This window comes from Nuphar pumila, chromosome 2 (assembly GCF_984573655.1).
Source record: "Nuphar pumila chromosome 2, dmNupPumi1.hap1.1, whole genome shotgun sequence".
NCBI lineage: Eukaryota > Viridiplantae > Streptophyta > Magnoliopsida > Nymphaeales > Nymphaeaceae > Nuphar > Nuphar pumila.
The window spans coordinates 11,517,701-11,539,972 of NC_143250.1; the positions used below are offsets into that span (position 1 = coordinate 11,517,701).

The following is a 22,272-nucleotide window of genomic DNA, read 5'->3' on the forward strand; positions in this document are numbered from 1 at the left end:
ATTTCTCATTTTCTTGTTTTTTTTCGAACAAGTGGTGGGCCAGGTTTGGAAGTGATGTTCCAAATTCGAGATCTTTTGTCATTCACAATCTTAGCCAAACATGTATTGCAAGTGGATACGAGAGAAACGAGAGTGTCTTTAAGCAAATTCATACCAAAAGAAGAAATAGATTAGAGCACAAAAGGCTCAATGACCTCGTCTACGTTCACTACAACTTACGACTTATTATTATATTATTGTATTTGTTATTGTCTTATTGATTTCTCATTTTCTTGTTTTTTTTTCAAACATGTGGTGGACCAAGTTTGGAAGTGATGTTCCAAATTTGAGATATTTTGTCATTTGCATTATTAGCCAAACATGTATTGCAAGTGGATACGAGAGAAATGGGAGTGTCTTTGAGCAAATCCATACTAAAAGAAGAAATAGATTCAAAAAACAAAAGGCTCAATGACCTCATCTATGTTCGCTCCAACTTACGACTGAGACAAAGGTATATAAAATCATACAGTTTATATGTCATTTTCATTCAAAACCCAACTAATTTTAATTTTTTCATGTCATCTTTTTAGGCAAATCGAAAAGTTATCAACAAGGAAGCACAAAGAGCAATTTGATCTCATCAGTTGGGAACATTTTGATGAATTGGATGCATGAGTTGAAGAAGAAGCAAAGACTCTTTTTAATGAAGAGGACATTCAATGGATTAACATGGAAGTGTTAAATTGTATCTCCTTTTTTTATGTATACATATATTTATATATATATATATATAAAGAGAGATGCATATACATATATGTATCATATATATATATATATATATATATATATATCGCTATATATATATATATTATTTTTACATCATGTAACCCCTAGGGGTATTTCTGTCTTTTCTCATTTTTTACGCATATCCACATTAGTGAATATGTTTGTAACTTTTCCTTTTCTTTTCTCCTTTTCTTTTTTTCTTTTTGTTAACTTAGTCAACTCCTTGGAGGGGCTCCAACATCTAGTGGGAGCCCCTCCAAGGCTTCCTCTTCTTATAAATAGGGGTGAACCCCCCTCTTAAATGCAATTTAATGCTTGGAGCATTGTTCTCCATTGTTCAATAAAATTCTTTATATTTTTGCATTTGTGTTCTCTATTTGTACCTTGGGTACATTTTGTTCTAAGTGTTCTTGTGCCTTTGTGCACATTTCCCTTTGTGGAGGTTGTGCTTATTTTGCATATTATCTCTTTTGAGATATTTTCACAGGAAGTAGCACAAGAGGTAGATGATGAAGACCCCACGTATCTTGGAGACGATGTGGACGTCGAAGGAGAAGAAGAAGAAGAAGATAATGATGATGAAGATTATTATAATTATTGATGTATCATGTTTTATTAAAAAACATGTTCTTGTGAGATCTTTTTGTTTATGTAATATGAAAGTGTGAGTCTTGTGGTATATTCTTAATTGCAAGATATTTAATATTAGTGGATGTTTGATGATGTCTTATGTGGCTCATAGAGACATAAATGCTTCATATGTGATTTTATGGTTGTATTATATGCAATTCATCATTATTTTATGTGATATCATTTTTTTAGAATTTTTACTAAATTTTTCTGAATTTTCTTGAATTTTCTTGATTTTTTTACATTTACAATACGCTTACAATACGTTTGCGATATGATACAATACGGTGTTACTATTGGGCCGACCGATACAGGTAACAATACGCTACTTACAACCTTGGTTGTTTTTTTACCCATTAGAGCTCGACTAGGGTCGGGACCCTGACTGAGCCCATCCCGATGCCATGTCAAGTCAGGCCCGACCCGAGATTATTCAAGCAGAGTTCTTAAAATTGGACCCAAACCTTGCCCAAACCGGGCCGGAACATGACAGCCCGTGGGTAGGGATGGAATGGATCAGGGTGGGGGCGGGGGACAAGGCCTCCACCCCCGCCCCGTCTCAAAAAATTTCCCTCCATCCCTACACGGATTTTGATTTTAACCTCCATCTCTGGCCCATTCCCCGTTTCATGTCCTCCATCTATGGTCCAAACGGGGCAAGGCGAGGAGGAGCCCCGTTTCTCCGGTCCTTCCACTGCTACCGCCTTCCGCCGTTAGAGGAAGGGGGGAAGAGAAATGAGAGCTCGCACGGCTAGTTAGAGGAAGGAGAGATTCGAGAAAGGGTTTTACGTTAGGGTTAGGAATATATATATATATATATATATATATAGGATTTTATAATATGTACAAGGGTATAATAGTAATTTCCTTAACAGGGATCAGTGACGGTGCAAGGCGGGGCGTGGGCAAGAGTAAGTCCATCCCCGCACAAGTTTTGATTTTAACCTCCATCCCCGGTCCATTCACTGTTTCATATCCTCCATCCCCAGTCCAAACGGGGTGAGGCGGGGCGGGGCCCCGTTTCCCCCCGGTCCACTACCATCCCTGCCCGTGGGCTACCCAGCCCGTTGTCCACCCCTAGTTCAGAAATCATGAGTATAATAAATTTGTTGCCTCCATTATGACTATGTACCCACAAATGATTGAAGTACACCCTTTATCGAAATAAAATTGGAGCTATCCTTGTTAATAAAAAGCAATTTAAGGCAAGCTGCAGCCTAACTTTCCAGTTATTTCATCTTCAACAACTCGAGATAATGTCCACCTTGTTAAGAAAAAAGAAATCTAAGGCAAGTTGTAGCCTAAATTACCCGTAATTTCATTTTCAACAATTCAAGAGATCATGCCATACAAATGAAGAAATCATGGTAGAGGTGCAACTTGCAATTGGCACATATATTAGTGTTTCATTAAAGAAGATGCTGGAATAATGGGATTATTTAGCTGGATGTAAATGCAATAACAGTGGCACCACTAGTAACGGACTTGCACCAACTAGATACACAGAATTACTAAATAAGCAGTTTATTGTAAACCAAGTGTATGGAAAAGTGTGCCTTCAGTAGTGAGGCTTGTATATAAGGTAGCCTAAAGATCACATGTTTCTAGCTCATTGTGTGAAGTATGGTTGTGGGTATCACGACTGCTCATGTAAAACCCACCTTTTTACACGGAAAAAAAATGGACCCGGTGAAATCCGGACCGGACCTGAATCCGAACCGAGTCCAGGGAAAACCCCTAAGGGTTTCCCCTTTAAAAATTTTCTTTACGCTCGTCTTTCTCTCTTCCTGTGCAGCCACGGGCTTGCGTTCTCCCCCCTCTGCTAAAAAGGGAAACCCCTTTGGGGTTCCTTGTTTTGCGCCCTCGCGTGCCCTTAAAATCACGAAAAGGGTGAGGGGGAAACCCTCACCCTTGCGCTCCTCCTCCTTCGCTCTCCTTCTCTCGCTCCTACGTGCGACAGCACCGACGACGCCGACCGACGACGTCGCCCCCCCCCCCCCCCCCCTCCCAATTCGCACAACGGATCCTACTCGTGCTCCACGACCAGGGCTCCGCATCACCTACACTCGCAGGTGCATGCAGTGTCACAACCTCCCGAGGTAGGGGAAAGTCGCACGAAGACTCTAGATGAATTAAATAAAGATTTAGGAAATTGAGATAATGACAGATGATACTTATATGACTTGTGTTCTTTACTTGTCTTTATTACATGCTTCCTATAGTTGCCATATTCTGCATGCATAGATTAGTTTTGCAGTTAGTTTTCTGCCATTAATTTCCTTTACTTGCTTCTTGTTGTTGTCGTACTGCATATGCTTAGATTTGATAGTATTAGTTCTAGCTTGTGTTTCATCTGTGTGTCGCTAGATGCAACTAATTGTACCCCGAGTCGGTTACTCGAAAGGAAGGATTGGATCCACGACGATCCCAAGACTTGGTTGAGATTTTCATGTTTCGTAATGATTGTTTATGCTAAGTTATATTATTGATTTTATGTCATACGAAACACAATGTTGGGGTTATCCTTCGTGAAACCCATGATCTACTGTCATCACCAGACCTTTTTGACAGATATGGTATGTTCACTACAATGAGTAGTATGAGAGGTCGTTGAGCACTTCGAGTTGTGTAATAAGCACTCTGTTGAAATAAATAAAAATGATGATGTTCGCCTCAATAGGCCAAATGCTCAAAGAGCTATGCATGTCAAGATTGAACCAAATGAATTGCAACATATTAAATGTTATCGTTTAATCGTAGTCGTACCTTTGGATAGGTACAATCGTACCTTTGAACAGGTATGTCTGGTTTGTATTATGATGAATGGATGATGGGGTTGTGGCAACCTCGAAATGTGTAAATAACACAATGTTGAGATCACATAAATAGTGATGATTCGCCTTCACAGGCAATATGCTCGAGTTGGTTGAAAGACCAGAGCATGCAAAATGGGTCTTCAGTTAACTAACACCTGACGTAACCATTCGAACCGCTGACTCCCGTCAAAAGAGAGGATGGGAAGGTACAAAACTCTGATGAACAGGCCATTAATGACAGTTACGGGCAAAAGACTCAGTTTTCCCAGTCATCGAAGTTAGGGGAAAGGGGCTACAAAAGTTAGCTCAACACTTCTGCAGAAGTTAGATGCATCCTTTGAAACAAGTAGCCTTTGGAAAATTCTCTCTCGGTCACCGACCGTCCCCTTAGAAGCGAACTAGCTATTCGGGGTACTGAATATACATGGCATAATAGACTCCCGAACTAGTCTCAGTTGTTTCTACGATTCGTGCCTTGTGCGTACTCGCAAGGCCAGCTAATATCGAAACATAAATTAACTCGTTCTCATTGCTAGTTGAATTGTCCATGCATGTTGTGGCATTGCACTTGTTAGTTAAACTACTTATGTAGTTTTTTACTTGTATTAGCTAACCGTGTTAGTTAACTGCACATAATGTTGCTTACATCTTGTGTTGTCTCTTTCCTTCAATTTAGATGTTCTTTGCATATTTTGCTTAGATTTAATTTCTCGCAATTACAAATGCTATTATTGCTTTTAATGAAATAAACTGTTTATCTTGTGATGTCCTGCTTTATTTATTCTACATTATCTATTTGTGCACCTACCAGTTTGTTATGAAACTGACCTATTTCATGGGTAGGTGGCACGATGCAACATGGCTCGAGATCACCCTCTTTCTGTTGGTGACCTGACTATTCTTTGTGAATAAGGTTGGTTTGTAAGCTAACGTGCCCAGAATTTGTCGACTTGTTTTCTTTTCTAAAAAAAATTGCTTCCGTTGAAGTCTTTAAAACCAAAACCTGAAATTTGAAAGGTTTTTTCTAAATGTTTTTAAATTTTACAAGTTGAAATTTTTGGGGCGTTACAGCTCATTACTCATATATATACATAAATTCTCATTAATTTCATTTCCTGGAAAAGTAAAAATCACTAAAGATGCAACCAAGCATTCCATAACTCTTAGAGGTGAAGAAATAGTCATATTCTCTTTTGAACATACACATCTCGAAAGCAGTTCGTCTGCCCATGCATGAAAGGAATATTGCTTTTAATTGTCTTCGATATCCTTAACTTTTATGCAATACTTACTGCCACTTCTCTGTTTTCTGGAGATTATGCTTGCTGAGTGAAGGTGGACCCTTTATCAAGGAGAATCAGGTCAAAACCTTCACTAGCTGAGAGGAATGGAAGAAAATTAATTTTGGCATGTGCCAAACTTCATTTATCCTTTAGTAAATTCAGTAACAAAGTTTGGCATCAACATCTATCACATTGCAGGTATATTGTTTTTATATATTTTAATTGTTGTCAAGTTGTTTTTCAATGACGGTATCCAATTTCCTCATAGATAGAATGATTAACAGCATTATTCTTCTGTTTCATAGTAGCAACTAAGATCAATAAAATTGAGTTGTTTGTCAATGACGGTTTCCAATTTCCCAATTTCTTCATACATAGAAAATTAACAGTTTTATTCTTCATTTTCACAGTAGCAACAAAGACAAATGAAATATCAATTGAAAGGCAAATGATTAGACTAGAAATTTATAATATCTGAATCTCAAAATTTTCAGATATAAAAAGAGTCCCAATGGTGGTAATGCATTACCAATTGTGACATTCAAAACTGAACATGAACTGTGAGTAAAAATGAACATGAAAAGATGTTGGAAAATGCAGCTCATAAGCAATGCATGTAAAACCCCATATAAAAAAAAAAATCTGTTTGGACCCGGGACGGGTCGGGTCCGGACCCGACCCGGGCCCCCTTTTTATTTTAGGGTTTTCAAAAGTAAAAACCCGAGCAGTCGGGCGCCGCAACCCCCCCTTCTCCCCCTTCGTTCTGGGCTGAATAAGGAAACCCATCGAGGGTTTCCCCTTTCGGGTGCCCCCTGCGACTTTAAGAGAAAGGATGGAGGGCGAGGGGGGGATCACGCCTCCCTCTTCTCTTCTCCTCCTCACCCCCCTCCATGTCACCTCGCCGGGAGGCCGGCAGGCGGCTCACAGCCACTGCCGCGGCCTCCCACCGCCTCCCTGTGTCGCCAGGGCCCCGACAGGTGGCCTACGCGGCCCCTGTCGTCCACGTCTCCCTCTGCGATTCGCCGGAGTGCCGGCAGGGGACCGGTGGCCCCTGCGGCACCCCTTTTTGCTGCCACCTTGTGGCTTTCGGCAGGGGCTGGCCCCCTGCCGTCTGGTGCTGTCGGCAGGGGTGGCCCCTTGCCGACCTGTGTTGTCGGCAGGGGTTGGCCCCTGCCGACCTGTGCTTTCGGCAGGGGCTGGGCCCCCCTGCCGTCTGGTGCTGTCGGCAGGGGTGGCCCTTGCCGACCTGTGTTGTCGACAGGGGCTCAGCCCCTGCCACTTCGTGCGGTCGACAGGGGTGGCCCTTGCCGACCTGTGTTGTCGGCAGGGGCTCAGCCCCTGCCACTTCGTGCTGACGGCAGGGGTTGGCCCCTGCCGACCGGTGCTTTCGGCAGGGTCTGGCCCCCTGCCATCCATGTGCTTCTGGCAGGGGTTGGCCCCTGCCATCCTTATGCTTCCGGCAGGGGCTGCCCCCCTGCCATCCATTGTTGTCGGCAGGGGCTCAGCCCCTGCCACTGTGTGCTGTTGGCAGGGGTTGAGCCCCTGTCACTTCTTGCTGTCGGCAGGGGCTCAGCCCCTGCCACTGTGTGCTGTTGGCAGGGGCTCAGCCCCTGCCACTTGGTGGCTGTCGGCAGGGGTTGGCCCCCTGCCACTACGCTATGTTTAGGCAGGGGCTTGTCCCCCGCCGCTTGTCTGTTTTCGGCCAGCAGGGGCACACCCCTGCTGCCTCTCTTTTCCTATAGGAAGGTCTGTCTTTCTTTTTCTCCGCATTATTATTAACATAGCACTGTTGCAGACCTCGCATCGGACCCCCGCTCTGGCTCCGCGGCCCGAGCCTCGTATCATCTACACACGTAGACGCACGCAGTTGCACGACATCCCGAGGTAGGGGAAAGTCGCACGAATAGTATGTATGAACAAAATAAAATAAGACTTCTGAGATAGAATAGTTATTTTGCATCTGAAGAAATATTGACTGGTCAAAGTTTACTATTTATGATTCTTTTGAAATTGCATAATGTAAATTCTTTGGGTAGACTCATCAAGTAGTTTAATTGACATGCATGTTTACGTGTAAGATTACTTAACTGATAATTGTCTATTTTGCATGATTACTCCTTTAAAACTGCATTACTTAAGGTAGACTTTGTGAATAGACTCAGAATGCACTGCAATTGCTATTGTAATCGAACCTTAAGGCAGGTACGATATGAATTTTATGTAAGATCATGGAGTGTATTGAAGTATGAAATTTACACTTTATTGGTTTTGATGTGATAATATCGGCCTCCACAAGCCAATTGCTCATAAAAGCAAAACATGTCATGTAGGAAACAAAAGAACCATAAACCATTATGTTGCCCTCTCATCGTAGTTGTACCTCTAGGAAGGTACGATCGTACTTTTGGACAAGTACGTCCCATGTGGGCTACGATGGTGGGATGATGAGGTTGTGGCAACCTCGATGAATGCTATTAGCAAAATGCTGAGATCACATAAAATGGTGACCATTTCGCCTTCACAGGCAAGATGCTCGAGTGGGTCTAATGGACCAGAGCATGTAGGATGGGACGGCGGTTAAGAAACCCCCATCGTACCCATCCGATCTTCACGGTTCATCAAGGGAGAGGATGGATGGTACAAAGACTCCGATGGACAGGTTGTTAACAACCACCCCACGAGCAAAAGACTCGGTTTTCCCCAGTCATCGGAGTTAGGGGAATTGGGACTACCATAAATTATCTTAGGTGGAAATTCCCAGGCACTTCTGCAGAAGTTGGATGCATCCATGGGCCACGAATGCCTTTGGGGATTTACTCTCTTGGTCACTGACCGTCCCCTTAGGAGCGGACTCAGTCAGCCATCCGGGTTAATGAAAACACCTGACATAATAAACCCCCGGATCAGTCTCGGCTGTTTCTACGTTTCGCGTCTGTGCGTACCCACAGGCCAGTTAATATCAGAACTTAAAGAATATATTCAGGAATAGATATAGATGACTGAAACTTACACTGCTTCTCTTTGCACTTATTACATTTGCTAGAATAGACTACAACTGCTTTAATTGCTTAAATATCATAACTGCTTATCTCATGAATGTCCTGTTTTATTTTCATTCTACTTATCTGTTCGTGCACCTACTAGTTTGTTATGAAACTGACCCATTTCATGGGCAGGTGAGGAGTAGGACTTCACTGGCGGCCGATGGCGTGGTGCAACGTGGATCAAGATTCATTTTCTTTCTGCTGGTGGCTTGGCTCTGGGACTTTTTGGAGTTTTTTTTTCTTAGATTTATTGAACGTTGGAATAAAAAGCTCATTTTGTAATAAACTGCAGATTTTAATCGATTGCCTTATTTCTTAAATTCCTTTAAGATGTTGTACATGTGAATGATGGTTTTTCAGCTAACGTACCCAGGATTGTTGACTTGTGTTCCTTTCTAAATGTCTTCCGCTGTTGTTTTTAAATATTAAACTTTAAATCTTTGAAAGGTTTTTCGATAAGGTTTTCGAAATCACAAGTCGAAATTTTGGGGCGTTACAACTTGGTATCAGAGCCAGATCAGAAAGAAGTGAATCTTGACTATTGAGCATCCCATCGCGCTGTAAGTAAATCTTTGATATTTCATAGCATGTTTAGACTAAATTATATTCTTGTTTTATTCGTAGTACCGTTGGATATATGGATCCGGTTACTGGTTCTAATGGTAGTCGCGGTAGGAGCACGCGTAGTGTACGTGGCCGTTCCGTAAGGGGGAGGGGCGGACGTGAGATGTTCGGGGCTGGTTACTGGGCTAACCGCCCTCCTCTACCCATTTTTACGGATGAGCAAGGCTTCGCACTACCGATCGCCTACCAGATACCCTTGGCAGCAGCGTGGGCTGAAGTGCATGCTCGAGAAGGTGGTTTCGCGCCTTCACACATTCAGGTGCACCATCAGACACCACAGGAGTCATCGGAAGATTTTGTTCCCCCTGAGTTAGCAGAGGAGTGTGGTTTCTGCAGAGAAACAGGCCACACCATGGATGCTTGCTTCCACAAGGCTGAGCATGACGACAAGATCGCAATTTCGACTGCCGGCGAGCAACCGCCACCTTCGGCAGACCCAGTGGGCGGTGTATCACCCACATATACACCTGCGACGGATTCTTCAGATTATAGTCTTGGCTCACCGGAATATACTCCGGCGACGCCTCTTTACGGGCAGGAGCCCTCCTACGATGAGCCACTTCCCTTCACCCCTAAGCGCAGATTCAGGCGCACAGGCAATAGAAGAGAATATCTTAGGAAGTATTCTAGTCGTCCCTAAGGGGAGGTAGCACGCACCCAGTTTTGTTGGAGTCTGTGAACTCATTTATAACTGCGAAATATAACTTTTGCTTATGTACCAGCACAGCTGGATTCTAAATATTTGACTCTCGGAATAAAGATTTATGTTCTTGCCCTTGTTTCTATACTTATGCCTACTTGTACGTCTTTAGTGTTTTTGACTTTAATCTTGGTTGCTTTTTAAGGATGGCGGGAAACTCAAGCCACAGCATGGCCGATGAGTTGCGTGAACAGATGGGATTCATGATGGATACCCTCAACTCCTTAGCTGAGGCGATTCGTAACCAGAGTCGCCCCCATCAGGATCCGGGTTCCCTTGCTGGGAATGCACCAACCGCCACATATGAAAAATTTCTGAAGCTGGACCCTCCTACTTTCTCTGACAAGGTTGATCCTGACTTGGCGGAGAGTTGGGTTAAAGAGGTGGAACGGGTGTTCCAAGTGTTGTCCGTTCCTGAGGATAAGAAGACAATGTTCGGGTCCTTTCGTTTGAAGGACGACGCTCGCGAATGGTGGGACACTACGCGGGAGGTGCAGTTTCCGGGTGCTGAGGTGATTCCGTGGGAGGCCTTCCGAAGGGTTTTTCTCGGAAACTATTTCCCTCCTCATGCGAGGGAAAAGAAGAAGGTGGAATTTCTGGAACTGTGCCAAGGCAGCTTAAGTTTGAACGAATATATCGCCAAATTTCAACGGTTGGAGCGCTATTGTCCTCACCTATTCGAGGATGATCATGAGCGGGCCGGGAAGTTTATTCACGGACTGAAGGAAGGACTCAGGCATAGGGTTCTCACCAGTATGCCCGCGACTTTTTCTGCGGCAGTAGCAGCAGCCACACTACTGAACGAGGATTGGGAGCGTTCAAAAAGTGTGCAAGCCAAGAAGTCAACCGCGTCAGGTGGCGAGCAGAAGAAGACATTTTCCGGCGGCCCAGGGCAACGACCACCTTTTCCAGTGAAGACTGAAGCAGGGAAGAAACAGTTTCCTCCAGCAAAACGCCAGCGACAACAGGGCCCTCCACCACCCAGGCAACCGTCGAGTGATAACTGCCCCAGGTGCAAGAGGCCTCATGTGGGACAATCTTGTCCGCGGGACACTGGCGGATGCCTGTACTGTGGCAAGATGGGTCATTTCATACGCGACTGCCGGAAGAAAGCAGCTGATGACCTCAAGCGAACCGGCAACGTATCTCAGCCTCCTCGACCACCTCATCAGCAACGACAGCGAACACAACCAAGCAGTGGCAGAGAGCCGGGTCGAGTTTATGCAGCCTCGGTCGATCAATTGACCAAAGGAGATCTCGTTCAAGGTACCATTCTTGTTGCTGATCAAGCAGCTTTTGCACTCTTTGATTGTGGTGCCACACATTCGTTTGTTTCAGAAAAATTCGTAAAACAATTGCATATAACGGTAAAAACGCTTGATAATGCATTAGACGTGTATAACCCCGTTGGGAAGAACACGGTTTGCACCACTTTCATACCTGAATTGGACGTAGTTGTGGCAGAGCGGCACTTGCCTGCTTGTGATATCCTGCTGGAGATGACTGAATTTGACGTCATCCTCGGCATGAATTGGTTGCACAAGTATCATGCCAAGATCTTTTGCCATGATGGCAAGATCGTTTTATCACCTCCAGGCTCTTCGAGAGTAGAATTCAGAATTCCCAGACCTGTTCGAGCAAGCCGGATGATCTCGGCGCTTAAGGCGCAGAACTTTTTGCGGAAGGGATGCACTGCCTTTTTGGTTAGTGTTATCCAGTCAGATCCAATGCCTATTCCTATCGGTGAGCTGGATGTTGTTCGCGATTATCCCGACGTTTTTCCTAAAGAGCTGTCGGGACTTCCCCCGTCTCGTGAGGTGGAATTCAATATTGAATTGCTACCAGGTACGACACCAATCTCCAAAGCACCCTACAGGATGGCGCCAGCTGAGCTTGAGGAGCTGAAGAAGCAGTTGCAGGAGTTGTTGGATCAGGGATTCATTCGCCCCAGCGTTTCTCCTTGGGGAGCTCCTATGCTCTTCGTGAAGAAGAAGGACGGGACCTTGCGGTTGTGTATCGACTATCGAATGCTCAACCAGGTCACAATAAAAAACAAGTACCCATTGCCGCGTATCGAAGACTTGTTCGATCAGTTGCAGAAGGCCAAGGTTTTCTCGAAAATCGATCTTAGGTCTGGATATCATCAGCTCAGAATTAGGAATGAGGATATTCCTAAGACGGCCTTTCGGACGAGATACGGACATTACGAGTTCACAGTCATGCCGTTCGGACTGACCAATGCCCCCGCAGCTTTCATGGACTTGATGAATAGGGTGTTCAAGCCATTTCTGGACACCTTCGTGATCGTGTTCATCGACGACATCTTGGTGTACTCAGAAAGTCGAGAGCAACATCGAGAGCACCTAACCGTTGTGTTAGAAACCTTGAAAAAGGAACAGTTGTATGCCAAGTTCTCTAAATGTGAATTCTGGCTCGAGGAAGTCATGTTTCTGGGACACGTTATTTCTAAAGAAGGAGTGTCCGTGGACCCTGCAAAGGTGGAGGCTGTACTTGGTTGGCAGCAACCAAAGAACGCGCATGATATCAGAAGTTTCCTTGGACTAGCGGGTTACTACAGAAGATTCATTCAGGATTTTTCTAAAATTGTGTTACCCCTGACAAAGTTACTGAAGAAAGAGGCTAAATTCTTATGGGACGAGAAGTGCGAGGCGAGTTTTCAATTATTGAAGGAGCGACTTACCAGTGCTCCTATTTTGACCTTACCTTCTGGTAAGGGCGGATTTGTGATTTATACCGATGCCTCTGGGTCAGGCCTAGGGGTTGTGCTGATGCAGAATGGGAAGGTGATCGCTTACGCTTCTCGGCAACTTAAAATTCACGAGAAGAACTACCCAACTCACGATTTAGAGTTAGCGGCAGTGGTGTTCGCACTGAAGATATGGAGACATTACTTGTATGGGGAGCAGTTTGAAGCATTCACCGATCATAAGAGCCTTAAGTACCTATTTTCGCAGAAGGAATTGAACATGAGACAACGGCGTTAGCTTGAACTCCTCAAGGATTAAGACTTCACCCTCTCCTACCACCCAGGAAAGGCGAACGTCGTGGCTGACGCTCTCAGCCGCAAAGCACCGGAAGTTTCGATTAATGCCTTATTCGCTGGATGGAGGTTGGTCGAAGACCTAGCCTCTTGGGAACCTTTCGCAATCACTCAAGGTTCAATCGGTTTATCCCACCTTGTTGCTCAACCTGAGCTACTTGCGAGGATCATCAATGGACAGAAAACGGATGCACGCTACGAGAAGTTGAAGGCTCAAGCGGTATTGGCAGATATACCTTTTCGTCTGAAGGAGGATGGAAGTATATGGTTGAGGGAGCGCCTTTGGGTTCCTGACGACCCGATTCTTCGAGATGAAATTTTGGCGGAGGCCCACAAGTCTAGATACACCATTCACCCGGGTAGCACGAAGATGTTCAAGGACCTACAACGCAGTTATTGGTGGAGCGGTATGAAGCGAGACGTGGCTGAGTATGTCTCGAGGTGTTTAACGTGTCAGCAAATCAAGATCGAGCACCAGAGACTCGGTGGGGTCATGCAGCAGATAGAGATCCCTCTATGGAAGTGGGAGGATGTTACCATGGACTTCATAGTCGGTCTACCGAGGACGCGGAGGAAGCATGATGCGATTTGGGTGATAGTCGATAGACTCACCAAGTCTGCTCACTTCCTACCTATCCGTCTCAACCAATCGTTGGATAGTCTCGCTGATCTCTATGTTAGAGAGATTGTGAGATTGCACGGTGTTCCAGTCTCAATTATCTCCGATCGTGATCCTAGATTCACTTCAAGGTTTTGGGGACAACTTCAGTTGGCGTTGGGCACAAAGTTAAAGTTTAGTACTGCATTTCACCCTCAGACGGACGGGCAGTCGGAGCGTACGATTCAAACCTTGGAAGACATGCTTCGAGCCTGTATGATGGACTGGAAGGGAGAGTGGGATTCCCACATCAGTTTGGCGGAGTTCGCATATAACAACAGCTATCATGCGAGCATCGGGATGGCCCCATACGAAGCTTTGTATGGGAGGCCATGTCGATCACCTGTTTACTGGGACGAGGTTGGCGAGCGAAAATTGGAGGCACCTATAGTCTTGCAACACTATACTCAACAAGTGCAGATGATTCGAGAACGACTCCGTACCGCTCAGAGTCGGCAGAAAAGCTATGCAGATAGACGCCGACGAGAGCTTGTCTTCGATATTGGCGAGATGGTTTTTGTTAAGGTATCTCCGACGAAGAGCGTATTTCGGTTCGGGAAGAAGGGAAAGCTGAGTCCTAGATACGTCGGACCGTTCGAAATCCTGGAGCGGATTGGAGAAGCAGCTTATCGCGTGGCATTACCTCCGCAGTATGCTCAGATCCATAATGTTTTTCACGTATCCATGTTGAGGAAGTATGTTCACGATCCATCGCACATCATTCATTATGATGATGTGGACATTAGAGGGGACTTGACATTCGAAGAAAGACCAGTGGAGATCGTCGACCGTCGTGACCAAGTGCTTAGATCAAAGACCATTTCCTTTGTAAAGGTTCGGTGGCAACATCATGGAATTGACGAATGTACTTGGGAACCTGAGAACGATATTAGGGAAAAATATCCTGACCTGTATTTTGATTCTTCAAGGTAATAAATATTTCGCGGACGAAATTCTTTTAAGAGGGTAGGATGTAAACCCCATATAAAAAAAAAATCTGTTTGGACCCGGGCCGGGTCGGGTCGGGTCCGGACCCGACCCGGGCCCCCTTTTTATTTTAGGGTTTTCAAAAGTAAAAACCCGAGCAGTCGGGCGCCGCAACCCCCCCTTCTCCCCCTTCGTTCTGGGCTGGATAAGGAAACCCATCGAGGGTTTCCCCTTTCGGGTGCCCCCTGCGACTTTAAGAGAAAGGATGGAGGGCGAGGGGGGGATCACGCCTCCCTCTTCTCTTCTCCTCCTCACCCCCCTCCCTGTCACCTCGCCGGGAGGCCGGCAGGCGGCTCACAGCCACTGTCGCGGCCTCCCACCGCCTCCCTGTGTCGCCAGGGCCCCGACAGGTGGCCCACGCGGCTCCTGTCGTCTCCGTCTCCCTCTGCGATTCGCCGGAGTGCCGGCAGGGGACCGGTGGCCCCTGCGGCACCCCTTTTTGCTGCCACCTTGTGGCTTTCGGCAAGGGCTGGCCCCCTGCCGTCTGGTGCTGTCGGCAGGGGTGGCCCCTTGCCGACCTGTGTTGTCGGCAGGGGCTCAGCCCCTGCCACATCGTGCTGTCGGCAGGGGTTGGCCCCTGCCGACCTGTGCTTTCGGCAGGGGCTGGGCCCCCCTGCCGTCTGGTGCTGTCGGCAGGGGTGGCCCTTGCCGACCTGTGTTGTCGACAGGGGCTCAGCCCCTGCCACTTCGTGCGGTCGGCAGGGGTGGCCCTTGCCGACCTGTGTTGTCGGCAGGGGCTCAGCCCCTGCCACTTCGTGCTGACGGCAGGGGTTGGCCCCTGCCGAGCGGTGCTTTCGGCAGGGGCTGGCCCCCTGCCATCCATGTGCTTCTGGCAGGGGTTGGCCCCTGCCATCCTTATGCTTCCGGCAGGGGCTGCCTCCCTGCCATCCATTGCTGTCGGCAGGGGCTCAGCCCCTGCCACTGTGTGCTGTTGGCAGGGGTTGAGCCCCTGCCACTTCTTGCTGTCGGCAGGGGCTCAGCCCCTGCCACTGTGTGCTGTTGGCAGGGGCTCAACCCCTGCCACTTGGTGGCTGTCGACAGGGGCTGGCCCCCTGCCACTACGCTATGTTTAGGCAGGGGCTGGCCCCCCGCCGCTTGTCTGTTTTCGGCCAGCAGGGGCACACCCCTGCTGCCTCTCTTTTCCTATAGGAAGGTCTGTCTTTCTTTTTCTCCGCATTATTATTAACATAGCACTGTTGCAGACCTCGCATCGGACCCCCGCTCTGGCTCCGCGGCCCGAGCCTCGTATCATCTACACACGTAGACGCACGCAGTTGCACGACATCCCGAGGTAGGGGAAAGTCGCACGAATAGTATGTATGAACAAAATAAAATAAGACTTCTGAGATAGAATAGTTATTTTGCATCTGAAGAAATATTGACTGGTCAAAGTTTACTATTTATGATTCTTTTGAAATTGCATAATGTAAATTCCTTGGGTAGACTCATCAAGTAGTTTAATTGACATGCATGTTTACGTGTAAGATTACTTAACTGATAATTGTCTATTTTGCATGATTACTCCTTTAAAACTGCATTACTTAAGGTAGACTTTGTGAATAGACTCAGAATGCACTGCAATTGCTATTGTAATCGAACCTTAAGGCAGGTACGATATGAATTTTATGTAAGATCATGGAGTGTATTGAAGTATGAAATTTACACTTTATTGGTTTTGATGTGATAATATCGGCCTCCACAAGCCAATTGCTCATAAAAGCAAAACATGTCATGTAGGAAACAAAAGAACCATAAACCATTATGTTGCCCTCTCATCGTAGTTGTACCTCTAGGAAGGTACGATCGTACTTTTGGACAAGTACGTCCCATGTGGGCTACGATGGTGGGATGATGAGGTTGTGGCAACCTCGATGAATGCTATTAGCAAAATGCTGAGATCACATAAAATGGTGACCATTTCGCCTTCACAGGCAAGATGCTCGAGTGGGTCTAATGGACCAGAGCATGTAGGATGGGACGGCGGTTAAGAAACCCCCATCGTACCCATCCGATCTTCACGGTTCATCAAGGGAGAGGATGGATGGTACAAAGACTCCGATGGACAGGTTGTTAACAACCACCCCACGAGCAAAAGACTCGGTTTTCCCCAGTCATCGGAGTTAGGGGAATTGGGACTACCATAAATTATCTTAGGTGGAAATTCCCAGGCACTTCTGCAGAAGTTGGATGCATCCATGGGCCACGAATGCCTTTGGGGATTTACTCTCTTGGTCACTGACCGTCCCCTTAGGAGCGGACTCAGTCAGCCATCCGGGTTAATGAAAACACCTGACATAATAAACCCCCGGATCAGTCTCGGTTGTTTCTACGTTTCGCGTCTGTGCGTACCCACAGGCCAGTTAATATCAGAACTTAAAGAATATATTCAGGAATAGATATAGATGACTGAGACTTACACTGCTTCTCTTTGCACTTATTACATTTGCTAGAATAGACTACAACTGCTTTAATTGCTTAAATATCATAACTGCTTATCTCATGAATGTCCTGTTTTATTTTCATTCTACTTATCTGTTCGTGCACCTACTAGTTTGTTATGAAACTGACCCATTTCATGGGCAGGTGAGGAGTAGGACTTCACTGGCGGCCGATGGCGTGGTGCAACGTGGATCAAGATTCATTTTCTTTCTGCTGGCGGCTTGGGTCTGGGACTTTTTGGAGTTTTTTTTTTCTTAGATTTATAGAACGTTGGAATAAAAAGCTCATTTTGTAATAAACTGCAGATTTTAATCGATTGCCTTATTTCTTAAATTCCTTTAAGATGTTGTACATGTGAATGATGGTTTTTCCGCTAACGTACCCAGGATTGTTGACTTGTGTTCCTTTCTAAATGTCTTCCGATGTTGTTTTTAAATATTAAACTTTAAATCTTTGAAAGGTTTTTCGATAAGGTTTTCGAAATCACAAGTCGAAATTTTGGGGCGTTACAATGCATGCTCATAAGTCTTACAAGCAAAACAACACATGAAAGCAATTGTATACAGTTGCATAATATAAACGGGCAGAACGAATGGGAAGATTCAGACAAAAAGGGTGGTCACAGGTCCATCTTTCTTGCTAAATGTCCCTACAAAGATGTGCTTCAACATGACAAAAGTCTCAATGATAGTATTGAGCATGTCTTCGATATATTATTTCATCAGCAAGGAAGAATATCACTTTCCTTGATGTAAATCGAATATCACCAGAATATAGAATCCATGTATCGGATCATGGACCAGAGATTCAGATCCAATCTTATTCATGTAAGTCCCTTATGGGACGTGTTGTATTTGTAACCTATTGATGGCAGTTTTTCTATTCCTCCTATATGTGCTTAATATAAATATTCAGACTCCAGCCCTAAGAGAGATGTTGGACGTCCTTTCCTCCTATTCTCCTTTCTCCCTAATACTTCCTCTTTCTCCACAGCATATTCATTCTTGTAGGGCACATACTTCAAGGCAGAATTTAACAAACACCTCGAGGGCATTGCTTGGTGCAATGGTAAAATGCTCGAGAACAGCCACTTGTAAAACAGCAGAAGGTTAGGACAGCCTTCAGACACCTTTCCCAGCACCGCAATTGAACTCTGGAACCATGCCGGGTATGGCCCTTCCTCTCTCATCAGAATAACACAACCTAGCCTTCTTAACGGTTACATGGTTTATGGCTCCTCTTTGTTTCTTTCTTTTTTTCCCTTTCAATTAATAATCAAGGTGTGGTTTTACAGGCCCCACCATTTCATCAATAATAGTACAGTTCTATGTCACATAGGTGCGGATACGGCGATGCGGCACTTTAAAAAAGGTTGGGTGTGAGGGTGCAGGGAAGGTATATATATATATATATATATATATATATATATATATATATATATATATATATATATATATATATAATTTTTAACAGTTTTAAGTTAACACTAATGAAATACAAAAGTGTCATGATAAGATATATATATATATATATATAAGGTTGTGTGTGTGTGCACTTATGTATATATATAATATTAGATAAAACTGGACTTGGTTAGGGTTAACCAAATCTACTTTTGGGACAAAAATGGACCTCGGTGTGGTTGACTTCACCTGACACAAAGGAAGCCGTGTCCAAGTGTTGCACCCGCATGGGTGCGGGTGCGATGCGGGTGCAGGTGCCTTGTTAGAAGAGCCCATGTTACATAGATACAGTTACATAGTCATCAAAGGACCTTTCCAATCAGGATGTGTATCCTTCCAAAAAGGAATTCCCAATATTCTTATAAGAATCAAAGATGAACCAAATATCTGCCATCTGTAAATAGCTTGAAATAGACATCTCAAAGATGTCGCATTTTGGAGGACTGGAAACTTTTAGACTATTTTGCTCAAATAAAACTTATGCAGGAGGAACAAGAAGTCTCCAATATCAGTATATGTATATATTTGGTCACTGCTGCAAGGATCTACATATGTTAACATACATGGCATGTTCTAAAGTTTCATAAGTGCAACAATAAACATAAAACATGCAACAAGTCGATATTCATACGTGTAAATACATAACTAAGACATCCCTCACAAACTCTCAACCAAAAATCACACTGGCTTTTTGAGCATGAATATTTAGGTGAAGAACTAAAACATAGCTCAAATAATGCATCAGATTGCAGAAAGAATAAATCATGAAAGTTTATAACTACCTTGGTGTGCAAGTCCAGCCTGAATGCAAAAAGAACAGCTAGTGGCATCCCAACCACATAAAAGGCAGCCAAGTTTGCCCATGCAGCCAAGTGCTGCCAACCGGAGCCTCTAGAAACACCTGTTCAAAATGCATCTAAATTTAATAATATAGTAGCTTTAATGATGATAATAAATGTAAAAGAATATATGCATCATTGCAAGTAAACAAAAGATGATATATATAGAGGTAGAAACTCATAACATCCACTAAAGTACCTGATAGAACTCCCTGGACTGCATCAAGCAATATGGATACGGCAAGTAGGGGAGTCATATCACTGAACCCTTGCTTAATGTTCCCAAGGCTACTAAATGCAGCAGCCCATATATCATGACCAAATGCAAGCGAAATCACCATTATCATAGCAAGGATAATAGAAAGCTTTAGAGTAACAGCAACAGCAATCTTAGCTTGATCAGGATTCCCTGCCCCAATCTCATTTGAAACACGAGTGCTGCCAAGGAAGCCTGCAATTAATGATCCAAAGAGACAATATCTACAAGTATGAAATCCATAAGCATTAAAAGAATGGACTAGAAGTACCTCACAGCTGCACTGAAGCCAAATGTTATCATATATGTGATATTTTCTGTGAGCACACTTTTTAAGAAATAAGAATCAGAGTCAGCAAGCCTTCATTATACATACAATAGAAGAAATTCAACAAACTGACAAGGTTAAAATGATATTTACCACATTGCAATAATGGCAGTGCTGCTTTCAGAGTTTGGCAGCAATCCCGCAAGCAAGACAAGAATTTCAAATGCCCAATACTCCAGACTGATGGTAATAAAGAGATCAATTTAAAATTACACAGAAGCACTGATAACACACCAACAAACATGTGTGTGTTCTTGTAATCTTAAGTGAATGCACAGAGACTAAACACCTGTGAAGGGAAACAGACTAATTTATGAGAAAAGAACATGATCAATTCATAGAAACTTCCCCCACTAAGAATGATACAGCCCCTGATCTTTAAACACAAATTTGAGTTTTGCGCAAAAAGGAAACATAACTAGCATAACGAGAGGAAATATATAACTCAACATGACATAGATGCCCACGAGATACGAATAAGAAAATTAAATGTCCCTGTAAAACAAACAACAACAACAACAACAACAACTACGCCTTCATCCCAAAACAATTGGGGTCAGCGATATGAACCAAAAAAGAAATAAGTGTGCATTCAATAATCTTAGAGAACATTTCCTTTGATATGTTTCTTTTCTCAGAAGATTTTTATTTTGGATGTGTCAATTTGCATCAGAATCCAATAGCTTCCTAACAGATATCTGATTGCATTAATGAAAAGGAAAGGACAGAAGAAGAAACAAGAAAAGAAAGGAAAAGGAAGAAAATAAAAATTATAGAAGTTTTAGATGAGAAAGAAAGGAACTAAAAGGAAAGTGGGAAAGAAAAGAGTAGGGAATACCTGGATTAAAGAAACATTATGATCGGGCATCCTTCGTGTTAAATGTACATTTACCAATATGTTGTTGATTAATTAGATAATACCAAATGTTCAAATATAATTTGGCCAGCATTATTATAACAAATACCTATCACACATTCCAATATTAGGACTAGCACAACCAGCTCCAATGTTGGGAATTTGATGATGGCGCATTCTAGCTGGTCACCTTTGTACAACCTATTTCCATGATTACAAAGACGATACCAATAGTTGGTCAAATTATGACTCCGAATCTACAATACATGCAATATAGAACTCTGTCAAAAGAAGCTATGCTAGGTGTATGAAGTAAATCATGCACTGATGAACTCATGGGGATCATCATAACCACAACTAACATTGTCTCTCCCATGTTTACAGCCCCTATTTCCTTGTTTGCATCCTCAGCCACCAGTGGTGAACATTAGAATAGTAAATCATCATAAAAAATAAAGGGATGATTTATAGATGCTAGTTGATCCAAACTAATGCAAATTCTACAGAACAGGTATAAAACCCGGCTAAATTAAAAAAAATTACTTTGAATCCAGGTTGGATCCGAACCGGACCCAACCTGGATCCGGACTCAAAAGCCCCTCGTACTTCTATTTAAGCACGCAGGGGGGGTTCCCCTTTTACGCTCAGGAGCCCCCTCTCTCGTCTCCCTCCCCGACTTCTCCTTTTCCTTTTTCCGACCGCCTCGCCAAAGTCGACGCTCCCCTTGCCAGAAAAAGACCCCCCCCCCAGGTGAGCTCTCTCTCTCTCGCTGTTCTCGTTTCGCATGGGTGGGGCGGCCCCTCCCTGCTCTTTGTCTTCTCGTTTCGCAGGGGATGGGCTCACTCTCTCGGTTCTTTTAGAAGGGGAGGGGCACCCCCCCCCCTCCCTACTCCTTCTCCCTCTGCTTTCGTTTTGCAGGGGAGGGGCATTGCTCCTCTCTCTGTTCTCCCTGTGTGGTGCCGGCAGGAGGGCGCCGACCCTCCTACCTCCTCCTTTCACTGGATGGCACAGGCAAGAGGGGCGGCCCTCATGCCCCCGCCCTTTTTCCCCAAGCCCTTCAATTGCAGCAAGATAATGCAGCTAAGGGGACTTACCGAGCTGGGCTCAGTCTGGACCGAGCCTAGCCCGATTCTCAACACTTGAGGACCGAGCCTAGGCTCGGTCCCATCCAAGGAAAGGGCCAGTGTAATAACAAAAAAAAATGGTTTGGGCCGGATCCGAACCCAACCTGGGCCACCGCCCCTCGCTGTCATTAAAAGACAGCGAGGCAGGCGGGAGGAGGGTTACGAAACCCCCCCTCACCGCCTCTCACTCTCTGTTCTCTCTCTCTCACCCTCTTGTCCCCAACTCTCTCCCTCACCGACCCTCTTGTCTCTCTCGGTGTCTTCGTCTCTTTCTCTCGCTCGTCCACTGTCACCGACGCAGGCGACCTCCCGTCTCCGGCGAGCTTCTCTCCGGCAGCCTCCCCAGGTACGCCTCTCTTTTCCCCTCTTTTCCCTCTCAGTCTCTTCTCTCTCTCC

At 44.8% G+C, this 22,272-nt stretch overlaps 1 protein-coding gene across 3 annotated transcripts in view; it reads right to left on the reverse strand.

The window, feature by feature from the left end:
* The window catches only part of LOC149844760 (protein DETOXIFICATION 18-like), a 67,575-nt gene that overhangs the window by 8,809 nt on the left and 36,494 nt on the right, over window positions 1-22,272 (reverse strand). For all 3 annotated transcript variants that reach the window (XM_089995257.1, XM_089995255.1, XM_089995254.1), the window contains 4 exons: window positions 19,990-20,076; window positions 19,840-19,896; window positions 19,512-19,750; window positions 19,256-19,374 (listed from right to left, as the gene is read on the reverse strand). In XM_089995257.1, the coding sequence (XP_089851383.1) occupies window positions 19,256-19,374; window positions 19,512-19,750; window positions 19,840-19,896; window positions 19,990-20,076 (502 nt within the window). The remainder of the gene's footprint in view (window positions 1-19,255; window positions 19,375-19,511; window positions 19,751-19,839; window positions 19,897-19,989; window positions 20,077-22,272) is intronic.